At 40.8% G+C, this 20,876-nt stretch overlaps 1 protein-coding gene across 1 annotated transcript in view; it reads left to right on the forward strand.

Annotated features, from left to right (window-relative positions):
* Positions 1 to 20,348, forward strand: part of LOC129695770 (transient receptor potential cation channel subfamily M member 6-like) — a 126,052-nt gene extending 105,704 nt beyond the window's left edge. Inside the window, exons 34-40 of the mRNA XM_055633067.1 lie at positions 153 to 218; positions 3,619 to 3,905; positions 5,686 to 5,768; positions 9,204 to 9,409; positions 10,824 to 10,875; positions 12,681 to 12,787; positions 16,516 to 20,348. Coding sequence (XP_055489042.1) covers positions 153 to 218; positions 3,619 to 3,905; positions 5,686 to 5,768; positions 9,204 to 9,409; positions 10,824 to 10,875; positions 12,681 to 12,787; positions 16,516 to 16,598 — 884 coding nt within the window. The 3' untranslated portion in view covers positions 16,599 to 20,348. The remainder of the gene's footprint in view (positions 1 to 152; positions 219 to 3,618; positions 3,906 to 5,685; positions 5,769 to 9,203; positions 9,410 to 10,823; positions 10,876 to 12,680; positions 12,788 to 16,515) is intronic.
* The last annotated feature ends 528 nt before the right edge of the window (positions 20,349 to 20,876 follow it).

Genomic DNA, 20,876 nt, shown 5'->3' on the forward strand with positions numbered 1-20,876 from the left:
GTAACATAGAACTGGTGTGAATGGGTGGCATGGATTCAGTGCACTGAAGAGCCTGTTCCCATGCTGTATCTCTTAACTAAGATTAAGTACTGTAATAAATTATTTATAAAGATTGTTAAAACTAAAATTCTGTTGATTTTTTTTTCTTGCAGCTGTTGAAAGAAATAATTTAATGAGGCTTGCCCAAACAATACCATTCACTCCAGTTGATCTCTTTGGTAATTTCCATGAATTTTTTTCATTGTTTGCCTTTTTAATGTTGGTAGTAGGCTGGGGATGGGAGGAATAATTGTGGATGTCTTCAAATTGAACCACAGGCTTCTGTGCAGCCGTCTCCAAAATATAACGGGTATAATGCTGAGGCTCTATAAGACACTGGTCAGTCCACATTTGGAATATTGTGAGCTATTTTGGGCAACATATCTGAGGAAGGATGTGCAGGCACTGGAAAGGGTCCACTGGAGGTTTACAAGATTGATCCCAGGAATGAGTAGTTAACCTATGATGAACGTTTGTCAGCACTGGGCCTGTGCTCGCTTGAGTTTAAAAGAATGAGGAGGGACCTCATTGAAACATACAGGAAAGTGAAAGGCTTGGATAAAGTGGATGTGGAGATGATGTTTCCACAAGTGAATTAGCCTGACTCAGTGGTGGGGAAGATGCTGGAGTCAATCATGAAAGATGATATAGCGGCACATTTGGATAGCTGTAACAGGATCGGTCTGAGTCCGCATGCATTTACGAAGGGAAAATCATGCTTGACTGATCTTCTGGAATTTTTTGTAGATGTAACTTGGAAAATGGACAAGGGGGAGCCAGTGGATGTAGTGTACCTGGACTTTCAGAAAGCCTTTGATAAGGTCCCACATAGATTAGTGGGCAAAATTAGGGCACATGGTATTGGGGGTAGAGTGCTGACATGGTTAGAAAATTGGTTGGCAGACAGGGAACAAAGATTAGGGATTTACACGTTCCTTTCAGAATGGCAGGCAGTGACTAATGGGGTACCACAAGGCTCGGTGCTGGGACCGCAGCTATTTACAATATAAATCAATGATTTAGATGAAGGGATTCAAAGTAACATTAGCAACTTTGCAGATGAAACAAAGCTGGGTTGCAATGTGAACTGTGAGGAGGATGCTATGAGAATGCAGGGTGACTTGGGCAGGTTGGGTGAGTGGGCAGATGCATGGCAGATGCAGTTTAATGTGGATAAATGTGAGGCTATCCACTTTGGTAGCAAAAACAGGAAGGCAGATTACTATCTAAATGGGGTCAAGTTGGGAAAAGGGGAAGTACAACATTATCTGTGGGTCCTTGTTCATCGGTCAATGAAAGTAAGCATGCAGGTACAGAAGGCAGTGAAGAAAGCGAATGGCATCTTGGCCTTTATAACAAGAGGAGTTGAGTATAGGAGCAAAGAGGTCTTTTTGCAATTGTACAGGGCCCTAGTGAGACCACACCTGTAGTATTGTGTACAGTTTTGGTCCCCTAATTTTAGGAAGGACATTCTTGCTATTGAGGGAGTACAGCATAGGTTCAAAAGGTTAATTCCCAGGATGGCGGGACTGTCATATTCTGAGAGAATGGAGCGACTGGGCTTGTATGCCCTGGAATTTAGAAGGATGAGAGTTTATCTTATTGAAACATATAAGATTATTAAGGGTTTGGACCCGCGAGAGGCAGGAAACATGTTCCCGATGTTGGGGGAGTCCAGAACTAGGGGCCACAGTTTAAGAATAAGGGGTAAGGCATTTAGAACGGAGATGAGTAAACACTTTTTCACACAGAGAGTTGTGAGTCTGGTATTCTCTGCCTCAGAGGGCGGTGGAGGCCAGTTCTCTGGATACTTTCAAGAGAGAGCTTGATAGGGCTCTTAAAGATAGCGGAGTCAGGGGATATGGGGAGAAGGCAAGAACGGGGTACTGATTGGGGATGATCAGCCACGATCACATTGAATGGCATTGTTGGTTTGAAGGGCCGAATGGCTGACTCCTGCACCTATTGTCTAGTGTCTATTGAGTAGGAGAGAATAGGACTAGAGGTCATTGCCTCAGAATTAAAGTTTGTTCTTTTAGGAAGGAGATGAGGAGACATTTTTTTAGTCAGAGGTGGTGAATGTGGAATTCTTTGCCACAGAAGGCTCTGGAGGCCAAATCAGTGGGTTTTTTTTAAGGCAGAGATAGATAGATTCCTGATTAGTGCAGGTGTCAGTTATGGGGAGAAGGCAGGAGAATGGGGTTAGGCGGGAGGGAGAGATAGATCTGCCATGATTGAATGGCAGAGTAGACTTAATGGTCCGAATGGCCTAATTCTACTCCTATACCTTATGACCTTACGAAACAGCGTATCGTCCAGTCCTTGAGTCCCAAGAGGTGTTGTGCAGAGTTGTTGACATAGAAAAGATTCTTAGGTGAGATCTTGAAGCATTTGCATCCTCTAAACTTTAACAAGTGGATAGGATATTTATTTGAAAAGGGCAACATTTCCAGTTCTGCGGGGTGTGGCTGAAGGGGCCTAATTGAAGAGCAAAGAGCCAGTAAAAGCACAATAGCACAAAGGCCTCTGCCTATGTTTGGGGTATTCTATTTGATTAAAATATCCATTGAGCCATAATTCTCTCACACCCATTCTGGTTCTTGTTCTCTTTTTAATATTTATTCTTACTTATTCTCTCTGGCCTATTCTGACATTGCTCTTAACTTCTCTTTGAAACAATATTTGATACTTCCATTTCTTATTTGTTTTCTCCTTTTTATGTTCCCATTTCTATTGGGAATGTGGGAGTCATTTTGAAAGAAAACAGTTTGCATTGGCTAAAGTTGGGACTTCCAGGTCAGTGTTTCAACCAATCAGCAGCATTATACAATACAATACAATACAAAACACTTTATTTGTCCCCGAGGGGCAATTCAGATGTTCCTGCAGCACACTAATAAATTGGTGGGTGTATTGGATAATTTTATTTTCCAGTAAGCAACTCTCAATAGAGAATAGTTGTTAGTGCGCAGATTAGCTAAGCTAATTGTCAGTTTATACCTATTTCTGAGCACAGTAATCTTGTGAAAGTTGTCAGATTACGTGGCACAGCAACACGGCAATAGAGATGCTGACACAGCTCCAGAGACCCGGGCTTGATCCTGACTATGAGTGCTGTCTATACGGAGTTTGTACGTTCTCCCTGTGACAGCGTGGGCTTTATCCTGGTGCTTCGGTGTCCTCCCACACTCCAAAGATGTGCAGGTTTGTAGGTTAATTGGCTTCTGTAAATTGTCCCTAGTGTGTAGGATAATTGTCTCTAGTGTGTATGGGTGGTCACTGGTCTGCACAGACTCGGTGGGCCGAAGGGCCTGTTCCCATGCTGAATCGCTAAACTAAACTAATCTTAACTTATAAGAATTAAACTAAACTAAAGGCATGTGTAGAAAGGAACTGCAGATGTTGGTTTAAACTAAAGATAGACACAAAAAGCTGGAGTATCTCAGCGGACAGGCAGCATCCCTGGAGAGAAGGAATGGGCGATGCCTCGGGTTGAGACTGTAAAGGCATTAATGTGACCCTGGCTGTTCAGTCAATAACGTACTCAAGAACCTGGTGTCACCTTGTGTGTCTGTGTAGCTGGTGAGGAGGTGACCGTCTACCAACTGGAGGAGAGTTCGTTGGTGAATTTGGACACGAGCATGTCATCGTGGTCTCAGCGCGGCCTGGCGGCCATGATTCATGTTCTCTCAAGGGAGGAAATGGATGGGGGTCTTCGCAAGGCTATGAAAGTGTGCTGCACTTGGTCTGAAGAGGATGTGCTGAAAACTGGGCAGACGTACATCATAAAGTCCTTCCAGCCCGAAGTTGTCAAAACCTGGCAGATACTGTTTAGGGAAGGCACAGTGCTGCATCTCTGTCTGAGGGTAAGTGATTCACGGGGGGATAATTTTACATTCAATTTTACCCAATCTGGGCACCAGATTTTCTCCTGTCCTCTGGTATGTTGTCATAGTGACTCTAGATTATGTTTGATTCCAGCTGAGTTCCCATAGGCCCTATATGAGGAGGGCCCCTTGTCAACTCTGGTATTGAAGTGCAGAATGGCTACAGCATGCATGGAAGTGATTTGGCCTATTGAATCAGCACTGTTTTTAGATAAAATCAATGCTTCTTAGCCCGCTCCCCAGAGCACCGTAAACATTTAGATAATTATTTTGAACATTACAAATGAATCCTCTCCAATTCTCCCCTACTGCTGTCCCTGCTAGTTCATTCCAGACCATACTCACTGTATGCATGTGTGTGTGCATGTGTGCGCGTAAGAGAGTGTGCGTGCGTGTAAAAAAAATATTTCTTCATGTCATAGAGCTATACCTTATGGAAACAGGTACTGAGTCCCAGCCAACCATTAAATTGTACTAATTCAATTTTTATCCCCTCCCCATTCCCATCAACTCACTGATTCACCGGGTGCAATTTACTGACCTGCACATCTTTGAGGAAACTAGAGCACTCAGAAAAAAATTGCACATTTACACGAAGAACATGCAAACTGAACATTGACTGCATGGGAGGTCAGGTTTAAACCCAGGCCACTAGAACTGTGAGGCAACAGCATTAACAGCTCCAACACTGCCATCCTTTGGTTGTTTTGGGCCTTAAGTGTCTACTAGCTCTTGACCCCTCTGCCAATGGGAACATATTTATCTCCTTTAACTCTGCATATACACTTCATGATTTTAAATATCTTTATCAGATCTCCTCTTGTTCCACAGAAAATAACCTGTTTCTCCAGTCTTCCCCCCTGCAGTCACATTGGTCAATCTGTTCTGTATCTTTGTATCTTTTCTAGAGATTGGTGCCCAGAATTTGACCCTCTACGTATGTTGAGACCAAACCCATATTTTATGATGGTTCATATGATTTATATGGTCGTTATGTCTCTGTTAATAAAGCCCAGGATGATGGATACTTTTATGTCTACATTCTCAACCTGCCTTGCACGTTCAATGAACAATGTACAACCACCGTATCTCTCTGATCTTGTACCCTCAGAACTGTGCCCTCTAGTTTCTCTTGCATCCCCTCACTCTTCCCAACAACCTGAAGGTATGCAAATTATGAGGAGGACCGTATTAGAATTCAAGCAGCTACAGACCATCTGGTGGAATGGTGGCAGATGAAACACTGAGAAATGTGTGAAGGATTTGTGCAGATAGCTCAGAACAAAACACCAGCATTCTTTCAGCTAGTGCAGAGCATTGAATGGATGGATTTTGCAATGATGGGAGAAGGGGTGCAAGAATACTCCCAGAAGGTCACAGGGACTTGGATAGACTGGTGAAGAACAGCGTCTAACATCATCACTTTTGGTACAATTTTGCACTGGGAAGTAAAATATAAATGAATCATGGAAGCCAGTGAATTGTCAGTAAAGGGCAGGAAAGGTGATGCAAATATTTACTGTCAAAGTCATGGGGTTGGGGGTTTGGAGTGGAATTGTCCCATCACCTATTCCTACAATGTAATAACATTTCTGAAAACATATCTACTATTTCATTGTACCTAGAGATATTTTACACATTCCATCAATAGGTTAATTAAATATATCAAGATAAATTACAATAATAATTGTCCATAGGAAGATTTCATTTTAACACATTTATATGAGAAATGTTTATTCATATGATTGGTTACTTTCAGGAAATTCAACAGCAAAGAGCCGCACAAAAACTAATTCATAGATTCAATCAAATGAAGCCTCAAACTATTCTTTACACTCCAAGGTAAGAAATTAGATTTAAAGGTAATTTTACAAAAGTACAAATCTGCTTGTACCACCCTATTTTTTCACTCTGTTGAAGGTTCATGCACACAGTGGATATTGAGCAACCAGCCAATTCAGTCCATAAATGGCAGTATTGATAAATTTCAAATTTTCATGAACTGTTTCTTGAGTTGCAATTTTTCCAGGGTTAAAAAAACACCAAATTATGATGCAATGATGCATGGTTCCGAGTTAGCAGTTTTCATGAAAAGTGTAGTATAACAGTTTGGTTTAAAGGGTCAAACAACTTTTTTCTTTTCTTTTAAGTCAATCCCCATTATCCAAATAATCAGTCTTGTGATTGAATCTTCCCTGAATTCCAGAGTCAAGAGTGTTTAATTGTTACATGTACCGACAAAGGAACAACAAAATTCTTACTTGCATCAGCATGACAGACCTATAAATATAACACTCACAGATAACAACAAATGATAACAAAATAAATCATCAAACTATTAACCACAACACTAAAGCAAAAAACTCATGGTCCTTTCTGCTAACTTAGATAGTCCTTAGATGTTCATAAGTACACAAAAAAGCTGGAGAAACTCAGTGGGTGCAGCAGCATCTATGGAGCGAAAGTTATGGTTATTCAAGAGTCTGATGTTATTGGGATGGAGCTATTCATGAACCTGGTGGTCAAGATTTTTGGATTATTTTACCTTCTTCCTAAAGATAGCACAATGAGAGCATGGCCATGGTTATGTGGATCTCTGATGACATTGGCTGTATTTTTGAGGCAGCACATCCTGTAGATCCTTCGATGGTGAGGAGGTCAGTATCTGTGATTAATTGGTTCCAATGTAATTATGATCTTTGTTAAGAAGAGATTGAAAAACAGTAGGAGTGGTCTCATCAATGCCCTATACATTTGTAGTAAGAGTTATCCAGTTTTGTACTCAGAAAACTCAGGCAAAAAATTGTCTTCCTTATTATCTGAAACTGTTTCCATGTTTCAGGTGTGAGGTAACCTGGATTTTGCTGTACTGCTGCATTCTGTACTCTCGCTCCATTCAAATCAGCTGTTTTTTATATTTTTCCTATTGAGTTAGTTAACCTCCGTTTTGTCCATATCATATTTAATCTGCCAAATCCTTTGCACACCATCAATCCATATTGCTGTTGCAGAAACTTTATGACTTTTTGACAACCTGCATTCCCACTTTGTATCATTAGCAAATTTGGCAGTGGTAAATTCAATCTTTTCTTCTATTTCATGAAGTTGTTGTTGTTGTTGAAGCCCAGTCTCTCTGTGGGACTACATGAAATTGACCTATATATCGCTACACTTTATTTTTTTATTATTTAACCATTCCTCTTTGCATGCTAATATATTACTTCCAACACCAAGAGCACTTGTCTTATGTCGTATCCTTTTTGGCACCTCATCGAATGCCTTTGAATACCCAAATATTTTCAATCCGCAAGTTCCACAATATCTATTTTGCTAGAAACATCCTCAAAGAACTTCGATAAGTTGTCAACAGCTATTTTCCTTGACTATTGAATTGTATTGTGATTTTCTAAATACTGCTGCTAGTTACTTTGTATTGGATTTCATCATTTTGTCAATGGCCGATGGTAGATTAACTATCGTGTTGGCTTCGAAGATAGACACAAAATGCTGGGTCAGGCAACATCTCTGGAGATAAGGAATGGGTGACGTTTCGGGTCGCGACCCTTCTATCGTGTTGGCTTCCCTCCTCTTTCATTATTAATTCTCTAATTTATCCTCCAAATGATCAATATTTAGCTAGTCTCTTCCTTTATATGTGTGTTATGATTGTGTTTATAATTTGTTTGGTTGTTTTGTTGTTTGTCTGCACAAAAGTCCGCGAGCATTGGCACTTTCATTTCACTGCACATCTCGTATGTGCATGTGACAAATAAACTTGACTTGACTTGACTTGACTTGACTATATGTACAGATAGGAACGTTTTGTTGGTTTTCATATTTTTCCTGCTTTATTCTCATTAATTATTTTCTCCCTCTTTATTATTTTTAGCTTCCTTTGATGGCTTCTTTAGGCCTGATTCTAACGTTGCATCAGTGTGTGTACTTTCTTTCAAGTTATTATCTATATTTCCAGTCTGCTGTGGTAAAATCCACCTTTATCCCTTGATAAGTGCGTTTATTTCAGTATGAAATAAGAGTCTTAAATTTTGTCACTCTGCGCCTGGATGTGAATTTATGTTTCAGTTATACATCATCAATACATTACTAAAAGTCACATCATGTTTGTTTGCCCAGTTTGTATTGGCGCATAAACCGAGACTGTTAGCGGAACTATTTTTGCACCACCTGTGATGTCAATGTTATTAACGTTTAAAACAAATTAACTTAAAACAGCGCCCCCACCCACACATGCGCAGTCGAGGGAGGGTTCCCATCTTTACTAGCATCACAAAGGGCACCCAACGGGTCCTGAGCCACATCTGTGCAGTTGTGGCCTTTCCAGAAATTTAAATTGCCATCTTTTGCCATCTCCCGGGCTTTGTTGTCCGGAGGGTCCACAGTCCGCCCACTGGCTCCGCTACCTCGCCATCCCTGCCTCAAGCCCTCCCCTCCCCCAGTTCCAGGACTCTCTCCCCCCCCCCCCCCCCCCCCAGACAGACCACGCCTCAAGTACAACTTCATCGCCGCCCTGCTGGAAAAATCGGGGCCTTACATCGAGATAGAGGAGGGAGTAGGTAGGGAGAGGGAGGCGAAAATGGGGGCGGTGAGGAGGAGGAGAGTTGGGGAGGAGGGGGCATAGAGGGTGAGGAGGGGGATAGGAAGAGGAGAGGGGTTAGGGGTGGAGGGAGGGAGGGAGTGACTGAGGGTAGGGGAAAGGAGAGGAAGGGAGATGTGGAGGAGGGAGTGGGGGAGGGGAGGAGGACAGGGGAAAGAAAGGGGGAGGGTGAAGAGCAGGGGAAGGGAGTGCTGTGGGATGAGGGGGAATGGAGGAGGATAGGAGTAGGAAGAGGGATGGCAAAGCGCAGTTGGGGGAGGGTTGCCGTGACTCGCGTCACAACGGGAACCCCTCAGCTGCGCCTGCACACTTGTGGGAAGGGGTGAGTGCTGGAATATTGCGTTGGGGGAGCAGACCCAATGGGTCTGCACTTGGTCTAGTACAACCTAAATGGTCCCAAAGTGTTTTGTACATTTTGAAGTGTGGTCGCTCTATGAATACTGGAAGCTTGACAGCTATTTTGCAAGCTCACAGACAGTCATATGATAATGCTAAGACAATAATTTATTTTAATAATGTTGATTTGAGAAATGTATTTTGTCCACAATACCAAGAGTATGTTACCTGAAATGAAAATAACATCAATTAATCATCACTAGAACGATCCCTTGAAAAGTCACAGTTTTATTTTATAGAAATGTCACTTTTTTGTTCTGATAAAGGTTTCTGGAGGTTTTCCTAATATACTGCCATTCTGCTGATCAATGGCTGACGATGGAGAAGTACATGAATGGTCAGTTCAGAAAGTACAACAATAACAATGGAGATGAGATAATCCCAACAAATCTCATGGAAGAGACCATGCTGGCCTTTTCCCACTGGTCATTTGAGTACACGAGAGGTGAACTCCTTGTGCTGGATTTGCAAGGTCAGTGTGTGTGGACCTTGGGCAGAAAGTCACAATGGAGTCTATCTTTCCACATTGTTCCTAATTCCTTGTTGCTTTTCACCTGAGGGAATGAGTAAGAAATATTAAGCTACATGCCCATTGTGGAGGAAACTGACAACAATCTTACCCGTAGAAACAAGGACATGTAGATGCTAGTTTACTCAAAAGGAGACTACGTGCTGGAGTAACTCAGCAGGTCAAGCAGCATCTCTGGAGAACATGGATTGGTGACATTCAATCTGAAGAAGGGTCCTGACCTGAAATGTCACCTATCTATGTTCCCCAGAGATATTGCCTGACCCGCTGAGTTAAACCAGCACTTCCTTTTAGAAGTCATAGATTCACACAGCACTGAAGCAAGCCCTTTGGTTCATCTGGTTCATGCTGACTAATTATCTATCTTATTGCATTTACTGCCACTTGTTACATAGTTTTAATAGGTATAACAGGTCAATCTCAGACGGCTGTAGGTTGAACTCAATCGTCCAAAAAGCCTGAATAATTTTTACAGGTACGTGTTTTTAGTTTTCTTCTGAGGCCTGTGGGAAAGGTTGCTTCATTCACGAGTTAGGTATTTTACTGGTAATTCAAATTTCAAATTTGTAACTTCTCCAATAAAGAAGCCTAGACTAGGTCTGGACATTTAGATTTTTGCACATGTGATCACTCCCCTTAGAGAGACAAGAACCATTTGATTTTGCAAGTGTCATTGCTCCCCACTCCCACTCCATTATGTTTTCAGCACTAGTTCCTTTTGCCTTTGACTGTTGCCTTTATTATAACTATGCCTGACTGGAAAATCCATTCCACAACTGGTCTTGCAATTCACTTGGCTTTCTTTAAAAGGAAGTAAGAAAAGAATACAGTGTTGTAGAGAGATACTTGACTGCCTGTAAACCCAGGCTTCAATTAAGAGAGAGTGGAGGGTAACTTTAATCGCTTGCTTTAACTCTGCCTACCTCCTGGTATTTTTTTTTCAATCAGAATCTTTGGTATTGCACATGACATGCATCTCTTGTTTGTGTTTTACCATACTTGTTGGAGATAATTGCAAAAAAAGACTAATTTGTTTGTGGACAGAGTTGTCTTTAATGCCTTGTTTCATTGAATAAAATTTGAATATATATGTAATTTTCCATTGGTCTTAGCATACAGTTGCCGAAGACTTTTCTGTGGAAGTGATAAAACAAAGGATGTTTAAATTTCTATCAATTGTGCTTCACCTATGAATATTCTGTCAGGCAACAGCATAAGCATATTATTTATTCAAATGTAATGAGGGTATCTTGATTCAGTTGCTGATTATTTTGGATAGCTTGAATAAAAAGCTCCATAGCTTTATTTCTGTTTTTGGTGTGCACCTTCACAAATCCTTTTATTTTTTCTTGACTAGGTGTTGGTGAAAATCTTACGGATCCATCTGTTATTAAAGCTGAGGAGAAAACGTAAGTTACATCAGTTTTAACCCTGTATGTTTTTTCTTTTTCTAATTTTGAATGCGTCAGATTTCCAAATAATTCTAGATACTACCAAGTTTTTTTTTTTTAAATTGAGCTTTCATGAAGCAGAAGGTGGACAAAAATGCTGGAGAAACTCAGCGGGTGAGGCAGCATCTATGAAGCGAAGGAAATAGGCAACGTTTCGGGTCGAGACCCTTCTTCAGACTGATGTGGGGGGGGGGGGCGGGAAGAAGAAAGGAAGAGGTGGAGACAGTGGGCTGTGGGAGAGCTGGGAAGGGGAGGGGCTTAGAAGGAGAAAGCAGGGACTACCTGAAATTATAGAAGTCAATGTTCATACCGCAGAATGTAAACTACCCAAGCCAAATATGAGGTGCTGCTCCTCCAATTTACGGTAAGCCTCACTCTGGCCATGGAGGAGGCCCAGGACAGAAAGGTCAGATTCGGAATGGGAGGGGAAGTTGAAGTGCTGAGCCACCGGGAGATCAGGTTGGTTATTGCAAACCGCGACGTGTTGGGCGAAGCGATCGCCAAGCCTATGCTTGGTCTCACCGATGTAGAGCTGCTGACACCTAGAGCAGAGGATGCAATAGATGAGGTTGGAGGAGTTGCAGGTGAACCTCTGCAGCACCTGGAAAGACTGCTTGGGTCCTTGGATAGAGTCAAGGGGGGAGGTAAAGCGAAAAGTGTAGCATTTCCTGTGGTTGCAGGAGAGGGGGTGGTTTGGGTGGGAAGGGACGAATTGACCAGGGAGTTACAGAGGAAGTAGTCTCTGCGGAAAGCCTATAGGGGAAGAGATGGGAAGATGTGGCAAGTGGTGGGATCCTGTTGGAGGTGATGAAAATGTTGGAGGATTATTTGGTGTATGTGACGGCTGGTAGGGTGGAAGGTGAGGACAAGGGGGACTCTGCCCTTGTTACGAGTGGGGAGATGGGGAGTGAGAGCAGAGTTACAGGGTATAGAAGAGACCCTGGTGAGAGCCTCATCTATAGTAGAAGAATGAAGACATCTCCGATGCCCTGGTTTGGAGCACCTCATCCTGGGTGCAGATGCGGCATAGATGGAGGAATTGGGAGTAGGGGATGGAGTCCTTACAGGAAGCTGGGTGGGAAGAAGTGTAGTCCAGATAGCCATGTCAGTGGGTTTATAGTGGATAAGTTCATGACACAGAAGTGTGTTGAAATCTATGTAAAATCACATGGTACAGATGGAACCATTAAAATGAAAAACATCTTGCAGCTCTGCTCCTGTGAAAGACAACGGACATGTAACAGAGTGTGGTGCTGAATGGATGGGGGTGATGTTCATAACTGTTGGTTTATGGGGCTTATCTATGTCCCCATTTCATTAACTGAAGGCATGCCAGTGGTACTGCACACACTCCCAGTCTCTTAACCTTAAAGGTGGGATCATGAGAGAATTGGATCATTTATCATGTTTCTTGGGGGCGTTTGCTAATCTTGTAAAGAGCGGAAGAAGCAACTCCATAATAGTGAGGCAAAAACAAACTGCTGGAGGAGCTCAGTGGGTTAAGCAGTCTTTGATGCTGCCTGCCCTGCTGAGTTGTTCCAGATCCCAGCATGTGCAGTTTTTTACAGTCTATTGTGCCTTCACAATATCTTTGGTTTTCTTCTGGAGTGCTGCCAGTTACTTTGTGACAATGGGGTGTTCAGTTGAATTTTAGAGGATTTACAATTATATCTAAATATATTAATAGTATTTCTGATCATTTTCCATATGTCCAACGTTTCTTCCCTGTTACATTCTGTATTTCTACCCTGAACGGCATTTAGGGCACAAAATATGGAGTTTGGACCAGCTAACCTTGGGGAAGGAGCAATCAGAAACTTCACTGTGAAACATCACTGCAATTCCTGCTGCAAAAAGCTCAAGCTCCCAGGTAAGATTAAAAAATGCACTTCAAACAAGAAAACACACTGGAGGTACCTCTGCTTTTTTTTGCTGAAATATGTATATTTCAGCAAAATATATGCTAGAATTTAGAAGATTGAGAGGGAATATTATAGAAAATTACAAAATTCTTAAGAGGTTGGACAGGCTAGATGCAGGAAGATTATTCCCGATGTTGGGGAAGTCCAGAACAAGGGGTCACAGTTTAAGGATAAGAGGGAAGTCTTTTAGGACCGAGATGAGAAAATCATTTTTTACACAGAGAGTGGTGAATCTGTGGAATTCTCTGCCACAGAAGGTATTTGAGGCCAGTTCATTGGCTATATTTAAGAGGGAGTTAGATGTGGCCCTTGTGGCTAAAGGGATCAGGGGGTATGGAGAGAAGGCAGGGATGGGATACTGAGTTGAATGATCAGCCATGATCATATCGAATGGCGGTGCAGGCTCGAAGGGCCGAATGGCCTACTCCTGCACCTATTTTCTATGTTTCTATGTTTCTATATTTATATTTGCATTCAAATGTAAAACACCATTAATGCTGGAAATCTGAAATACTATATGCTAGAAATACCAAGCAGGCTGAATAGCATCTCTGGTTCTGGAAGCGAAACAGAATTTATACCTCCGCTGATGGTCTTTCATCAAAACTGGGAATGGTTAGAGACAAATCAGTTTTAAAAGAAGAGGTATAAGATGCGGTCGAAGGCAGGAGAGACTAAATGGCAAAAACAAATTGATTTATGTTTTTTTTACGAAGCACACTACCCAAGAGTTTCTGGTAAAATAATAGACCATTTAGTTAATGGCAAATTGTCTCTTGGTGTTTAATCTAAAAAAACACTGACCAATGTGTGAATGAAGATGGATTTTCAACAACTTCGTTGGGATCTGGCAAAAATCATAATATTTTATTATAAATGATGATTAGAAACATAGAAAATAGGTGCAGGAGTAGGCCATTCGGCCCTTCGAGCCTGCACCGCCATTCAATATGATCATTGCTGATCATCCAACTCAGTATCCTGTATCTGCCTTCTCTCCATACCCCCTGATCCCTTTAGCCACAAGGGCTACATCTAACTCCTTCTTAAATATAGCCAATGAACTGGCCTCAACTACCTTTTGTGGCAGAGAATTCCAGAGATTCACCACTCTCTGTGGGAAATATGTTTTCCTCATCTCGGTCCTAAAAGATTTCCCCCTTATCCTTAAACTGTGACCCCTTGTTCTGGACTTCCCCAACATCGGGAACAATCTTCCTGCATCTAGCCTGTCCAACCCCTTAATTACATTTTAAATACAAACTAGAGTAAAAGAACAACCCTAATTTCAATTGCAATGGTAGTAAAGGTAGTAATCTTGAAAGTATAACCTTACAGAAATATTACTGTCAAAATACAACTTTGGGATACTTGATTTGCAAGTATGTATTTTTGGACAGTTGCAGATTTAAAGGTCAATTTTATCAATGGAGCTTGAAGCTACTCAGCATCTAATACATAGTTAAACACAGTAAAGATCACATTCAAGTGAACTAATAGTCATAGGGTCATACAATGTGGAAATCAGACCCTTCGGCAAACTTGCCCATGCCGACCAACATGCCCCATCTACACTAGCCCTATCTGCCTTTATTTGGCCCATTTCTCTAAACCTACTCTATCCATGTACCAGTCTAAATGTTTCTTAAATGATGTGATAATACCTGGCTACACTACCTTCTCTGGCAGCTTGTTCCATCCATCTACCAGACATAGTGTAAAATTTGATTATTTGGAAAGAATAATGATCTGGAGTTTTTTGTGAGTGGTGAAGGTATGTTTTTCATTGGTTCTATGCAAATGGTTTCCAATCGACTGTTATGTTGAGTTGCATTCATTCTGTATCTCTACCAATAGAATCCATGGCACCCACAAGCAAGTTAAGCAACAAGGAAGCTTCAACCAATCAGATTTGTAAAATTGACGGCAAAACAGAAAACAAAGATTTAAAAAATCATAAATTATTTTTATATTATTTGGATAAACTGAACAGCATGGAAACAGGCCCTTTGGCCCAGTTCATCTATGCCAACCAAGATGGTACATCAAAGCTAGTCCCCTTTGCCAGTGCTTGGCACACATTCCTTTAAACCTTTCCTTTCCATGTACCTGTCCCAGTATCTTTTAAATGCTGTTATAGTACTTGCTTCAACTACATCTTCTGGCAGCTCATTTTGTTTACTCTTCACTCATTGAGTGAACAAGTTGCCCCTCATGTTCCTATTAGATCTTTTGCCCTTCACCTTAAACCTATGTCCTCTGGTTCTCAGTGAAATATTCTGTGCATTCACATCATCTATTCCCCACATGATTTTATACAGCTCTATAAGGTCATCTTTCAGCCTATTGTGCTCCATGGAATAAATTCATAGCCTGACCAACCTTTTGCTATAGCTCAGGCCCTTGAATCCAGGCAATATCCTGTAAATCTTCTCTGCACTCTTTCCAGCTTGATGACATCCTTCCTATAGCAGGGTGGCCAAAACTGAACACAATACTCCAAATGGGGCCTCACCAACATCTTGTACAACTGTAACATAAAATCACAACTTCCATAATAACCTGACTGATGAAGGCTAATGTACCAAAAGCTTTCTTTACCACTACATAATGGATAGGATTAAAAGAAAGGCACAAAAGAGCAAAATGCAAAAGCAATATGTAACAAGTAAATAGTTTGATTTTGATTTTTCTGCTGGTTCATATATATTTGTTTCTACATATTTGTTAAATCCAACCCAAGTCTGGATATATCATTTTTTCACCCAGGATGTTCAGGTACCATTGTTTACCTAAGGTGTTCAGGACTGCATTCCTAATTTTCTTAACTTTGATCCATTTTCGTTTGTTTGGGATCATTATGCATACTAGCCAGGCTTCCATTAGCAAATAACAACCTAACACTGCAATAGAAACTATTTCTGGTCGGGCAGTAGCTCAAAAGGGGCGGGAGACCATTTAAAGTTGCCCTGAGTGCTCATTTTTTTCTACTGAAAATGTGTGTGAAAAATTTGAATGAGATGAACGATGATTACGCCATCTGTCATGGAGGCATTATCTAGGTAAATATTAGCGAGAGGAGTGGGTGGTAGGAAAATGGGCTGGTACCAGTGTTTGCAAGTAGTGAATGTGGAAGGGATATGTTGCTGCAGTCATGATAAGATTGGGAAGAGAAAATTGTTTGAGACAAAGAGGTGTATTCAAGAGAGAGTTGGAAAAAGCTTTTAGGGCTAACAGAATAAAGGGATATGGGGAGAAAGCAAGAATGAGGTACTGATTCTGGATGATCATCCATGATAATTTTGAATGGAAGTGCTGGCTCAAAGGGCCAAATGGTCTACTCCAGCACCTATTTTCTATGTTTCTATATGACAACACCTTATGCTCATTATTTATGCTCTTTTCATGCTTTCCTCTCTGTTTCATCCTCTATAGAAAAGCCTATCATCTCTTTTCTGATTTGAGAAAGAAATATAACTTTAATGTCATTTTCCAGTTGAGAAGAATTTCTGTAGTAATAGTGCAGTGCTTTGAGAATCCATTCAATTTTTAACCTGTATTCCTCCATAAATGCAAATCAATGAAAATCTTTAGAAATGTACCTAAAATGGCATTGCTTGTAATGATTCATCCATTTGGTAGTTTTAACTCTGTATTTATTTATTTTAATTTGCAGATTTGAGAAGAAATTTTTACAACCCAGGAAAAATAAACCCTCCATTTGAAGACGATGCCTTAGAAGTGAACACGCGATTATAATTATTAGCTTTAAATAGTTTTATAATGAAGAATTCCTGAACCTTTGATTTAGTATTGTCGAGTGCTTCCATCAAATGGAATGTGTGATGCCTCCTTAATAGACCATTATCAGTTCCACTATTGTGATTTTGCCATAGTTAATATTTTTATGTTACATTTAATATTTCTTTCACGTTAAACTATGCAGCATTCACTGCCATTGGGAAGAATCCTTCACAGAGAACTTTAGTTATCAATATCTGTAAATGGAACCATTAATTGGTCAAAATAATATTGATTTTAATTGTAAACCAGTGCATTTACAACAGAGAATCTTTTGATGAACTTAGTTAATAATATTGAAGAACGTAAATCAAAAATCTAGAAACTGGGATTGATTACTGGGCAAATTGTTCAACAAGAATATTTCCACAAATTTGTTATTGAATGCTTTGATACCACTTTTAGGTATGTGTCATTATATTTATACACAACCCTCTCATTCCACCCTTGACTACTTTAAAGGTTGGTGGTTCAGACATCCAGATTTTGGTCTATTCCCAGATTTCTACTACGTTTTTGTGAACAAAGTGACAGGTCAAGAGTTTATCTGCTGAATAATGCTAACTGAAAGGTGGTCACGTCTTATTTTCTGGAGAATCCCCAGGAATTTGTTACAATACCTCTTGAGATAAACAATCCTACTTTAACCATCTCATTATCCTCATTAGCAGGTATTAATTCATCCCATGACATATTTAATTAGAGCTATGAAATTCTATAAGAAGCTCCACTTCTGGCAGAAACTGGTGGTTCCTCTTCCCCAGCCCTGTATCGCACTTCTTACAACTAGATATTGTTAAACAGTTGCTAACTTACTAATGGTAAAGTAAAATCTACAGATGCTGGAAATACGTAATAAAAACAGAAAATGCTAGAAATACTCAGCAACTGTGGATAGTTAACATTTCAGGCTGATGATCTTTTGTTAAAATTAGGAAAGCTTATAAATCAAACGTTTGAAGTTGCAATGAAGGAGAAAAGTGGAAAGAACGAAAGGGAATTCAGTGATATTTTGAAGAGTCCAAAGCAGATGTTAAGACCTCAGTTTGAATATGAACGGACCTAGTAATGATCAATTCAGAGTTTCTATCTAAAAGGTATCTGCTGTAAATGCAGCTGAATTTATCAACCAGCTGTGCATGTAGACTACACCATTGGTTTTATTTTCCTGCTTCCATTATCCAGTCTCTGGATGCTTTCAAGAGAGAGCTAGATAGGGCTCTTAAAAATAGCGGAGTCAGGGGATATGGGGAGAAGGCAGGAACGGGGTACTGATTGAGGATGATCAGCCGTGATCACATTGAATGGCGGTGCTGGCTTGAAAGGCTAAATGGCTACTCCTGCACCTATTGTCTATTGTATAAAGGTGATATAAAATATAAAATATTCAGTTTCCAAAATACCAATTGTTTAATGATCCTCCTGTGACCATAAACCTAAAATGTTTCTAAAACAGCTGATTGACTCAACGGAGCAACCAGCAATGTTTGGATTGTAACAGGAAGATCTGAGTACACAAGGCGGAGTTGAATTGAATAGAATCATAGAGGCCCAGTGGAACTAGAAACAGGCCCTTCGACCCAACTTGCCCACACCGACCAACATGTCCCATCTACACTAGTTCCATCTGCCTGCGTTTGGCCCATATCCCTCTAAAACTATTTTATCCATGTACCTGTCTAAATGTTTCTTAAACGTTGCAATAGTACCTCCCTTGACTACCTGTTATGGCAGCTTGTTCCATGCACCCACCAGCTTTTGTGTAAAAGAAAAAATACCCCTCAGGTTCCTATTAAATATTTTTCTCATCACCTTAAACCTCTGTCCTCTGGTTCTCAATTTCCCTAAATCTGGGCTAGAAACCGTGCATTTATGTGATCTATTCCTCTTGTGATTTTGTATTCTTCTACAAATTCACCCCTCATCCTCCTGCGCTCCAAGGAACAAAGTCTTAGCCTGCTCAACCTCTCCCCATAGCTCAGGCCCTCGAGTCCTGGCAACATCCTCATGAAATGGAAAATAGTTCAGATCTATCTGTTGCTAAAGGACCAAATCATTTGTTGAGCCTCTCCTTTGAGAAAAGAACATACGTGGCTGTGGCTGTACCCATCTCACCTGCCGCAGCAGATTTGTGTGCGTAATTGGTAGAAGTTCAGCTCTTGTCACAACCATTAGGATAAAGAACTTTAAATAATGTATATAGAGATGTAAATGTAATAAAAAATAAATCTAAAACTTTTTATTTTATTTGACCGCTTCAGATCCCAAAAATGAAAATCGAGGCGATCTTATCACAGATTTTTAATGAGCCATTATGAGAATTATAGTATATAATTTAAGGAAATATATTTTTCAACGTGTTCTATTCATCATCCACTATTCACCCACAGAAGATCAATGGAAACATCATAGAAACCACACATTAAGTTTAAACAATCTTAGAAACATAGAAACATAGAAAATAGGTGCAGGAGTAGGCCATTCGGCCCTTCGAGCCTGCACCGCCATTCAATATGATCATAGCTGATCATCCAACTCAGTATCCTGTACCTGCCTTCTCTCCATACCCCCTGATCCCTTTAGCCACAAGGGCCACATATTTAAGAGGGAGCCACAACTCCCTCTTAAATATAGCCAATGAACTGGCCTCAACTACCTTCTGTGGGAGAGAATTCCAGAGATTCACCACTCTCTGTGTGTGAAAAAAGTTTTCCTCATCTCGGTCCTAAAAGATTTCCCCTCATCCTTAAACTGTGACCCCTTGTTCTGGACTTCCCCAACATCGGGAACAATCTTCCTGCATCTAGCCTGTCCAACCCCTTAAGAATTTTGTAAGTTTCTATAAGATCCCCCCTCAATCTTCTAAATTCTAGCGAGTACAAACCGAGTCTATCCAGTCTTTCTTCATATGAAAGTCCTGACATCCCAGGAATCAGTCTGGTGAACCTTCTCTGTACTCCCTCTATGGCAAGAATGTCTTTCCTCAGATTAGGAGACCAAAACTGTACGCAATACTCCAGGTGTGGTCTCACCAAGACCCTGTACAACTGCAGTAGAACCTCCCTGCTCCTATACTCAAATACTTTTGCTATGAATGCTAACATACCATTCACCTTCTTCACTGCCTGCTGCACCTGCATGCCTACTTTTAATGACTGGTGTACCATGACACCCAGATCTCGTTGCATCTCCCCCTTTCCTAATCGGCCACCATTCAGATAATAATCTACTTTCCTAGTTTTTCCCACCAAAGTGGATAACCTCACATTTATCCACATTATACTGCATCTGCCATGTATTTGCCCACTCACCCAGCCTATCCAAGTCACCTTGCAGCCTCCTAGCATCCTCCTCACAGCTAACACTGCCCCCCAGCTTCGTGTCATCTGCAAACTTGGAGATGTTGCATTCAATTCCCTCGTCCAAATCATTAATATATATCGTAAATAGCTGGGGTCCCAGAACTGAGCCTTGCGATACCCCGCTAGTCACAGCCTGCCATTGTGAAAAGGACCCGTTTACTCCTACTCTTTGCTTCCTGTCTGCCAGCCAGTTCTCTATCCACATCAATACTGAACCCCCAATACCATGTGCTTTAAGTTTGTATAATAATCTCTTATATGGGACCTTGTCGAAAGCCTTCGGAAAGTCCAGATATAACACATCCACTGGTTCTCCCTTATCCACTCTACTAGTTACATCCTCGAAAAATGCTATAAGATTCGTCAGACATGATTTACCCTCCATGCTGACTTTGTCCAATGATTTCACCACTTTCCAAATGTGCTGTTATCCAATCTTTAATAACTGATTCTAGCAGTTTCCTCACTACCAACGTTAGACTAACTGGTCTGTAATTCCCCGTTTTCTCTCTCCCTCCCTTCTTAAAATTCCCCTTATGATTTTGTATTCTTCCGTCAAAATCGTTGCACCTCCAGATTAAGGGCTTAATCAATTCTTGACTATCAATGTCAATGAAGTCTAGCATTTTTAAACTCAAATTCATTCAATAGTCTATTGTTCCCATAGTGTTTGGCTCTAAATCCTGTTGTTCATCACTCCTGTTGTTCCATACGTATATCAGTCCGCAGTGAACCAAATACACAATTCAAGGGCTCATTTACTAATTCTGAAAATGACTTGTCGCACTCTGACTTTTCTGCATTCACCAGCCCTGTATCATCTTACACTCTCCAGTCTTCCTGTATTTATTGTTGATAATGTCCCTTCATGCTA

The sequence above is a fragment of the Leucoraja erinacea genome, chromosome 3 (assembly GCF_028641065.1).
Source record: "Leucoraja erinacea ecotype New England chromosome 3, Leri_hhj_1, whole genome shotgun sequence".
NCBI lineage: Eukaryota > Metazoa > Chordata > Chondrichthyes > Rajiformes > Rajidae > Leucoraja > Leucoraja erinaceus.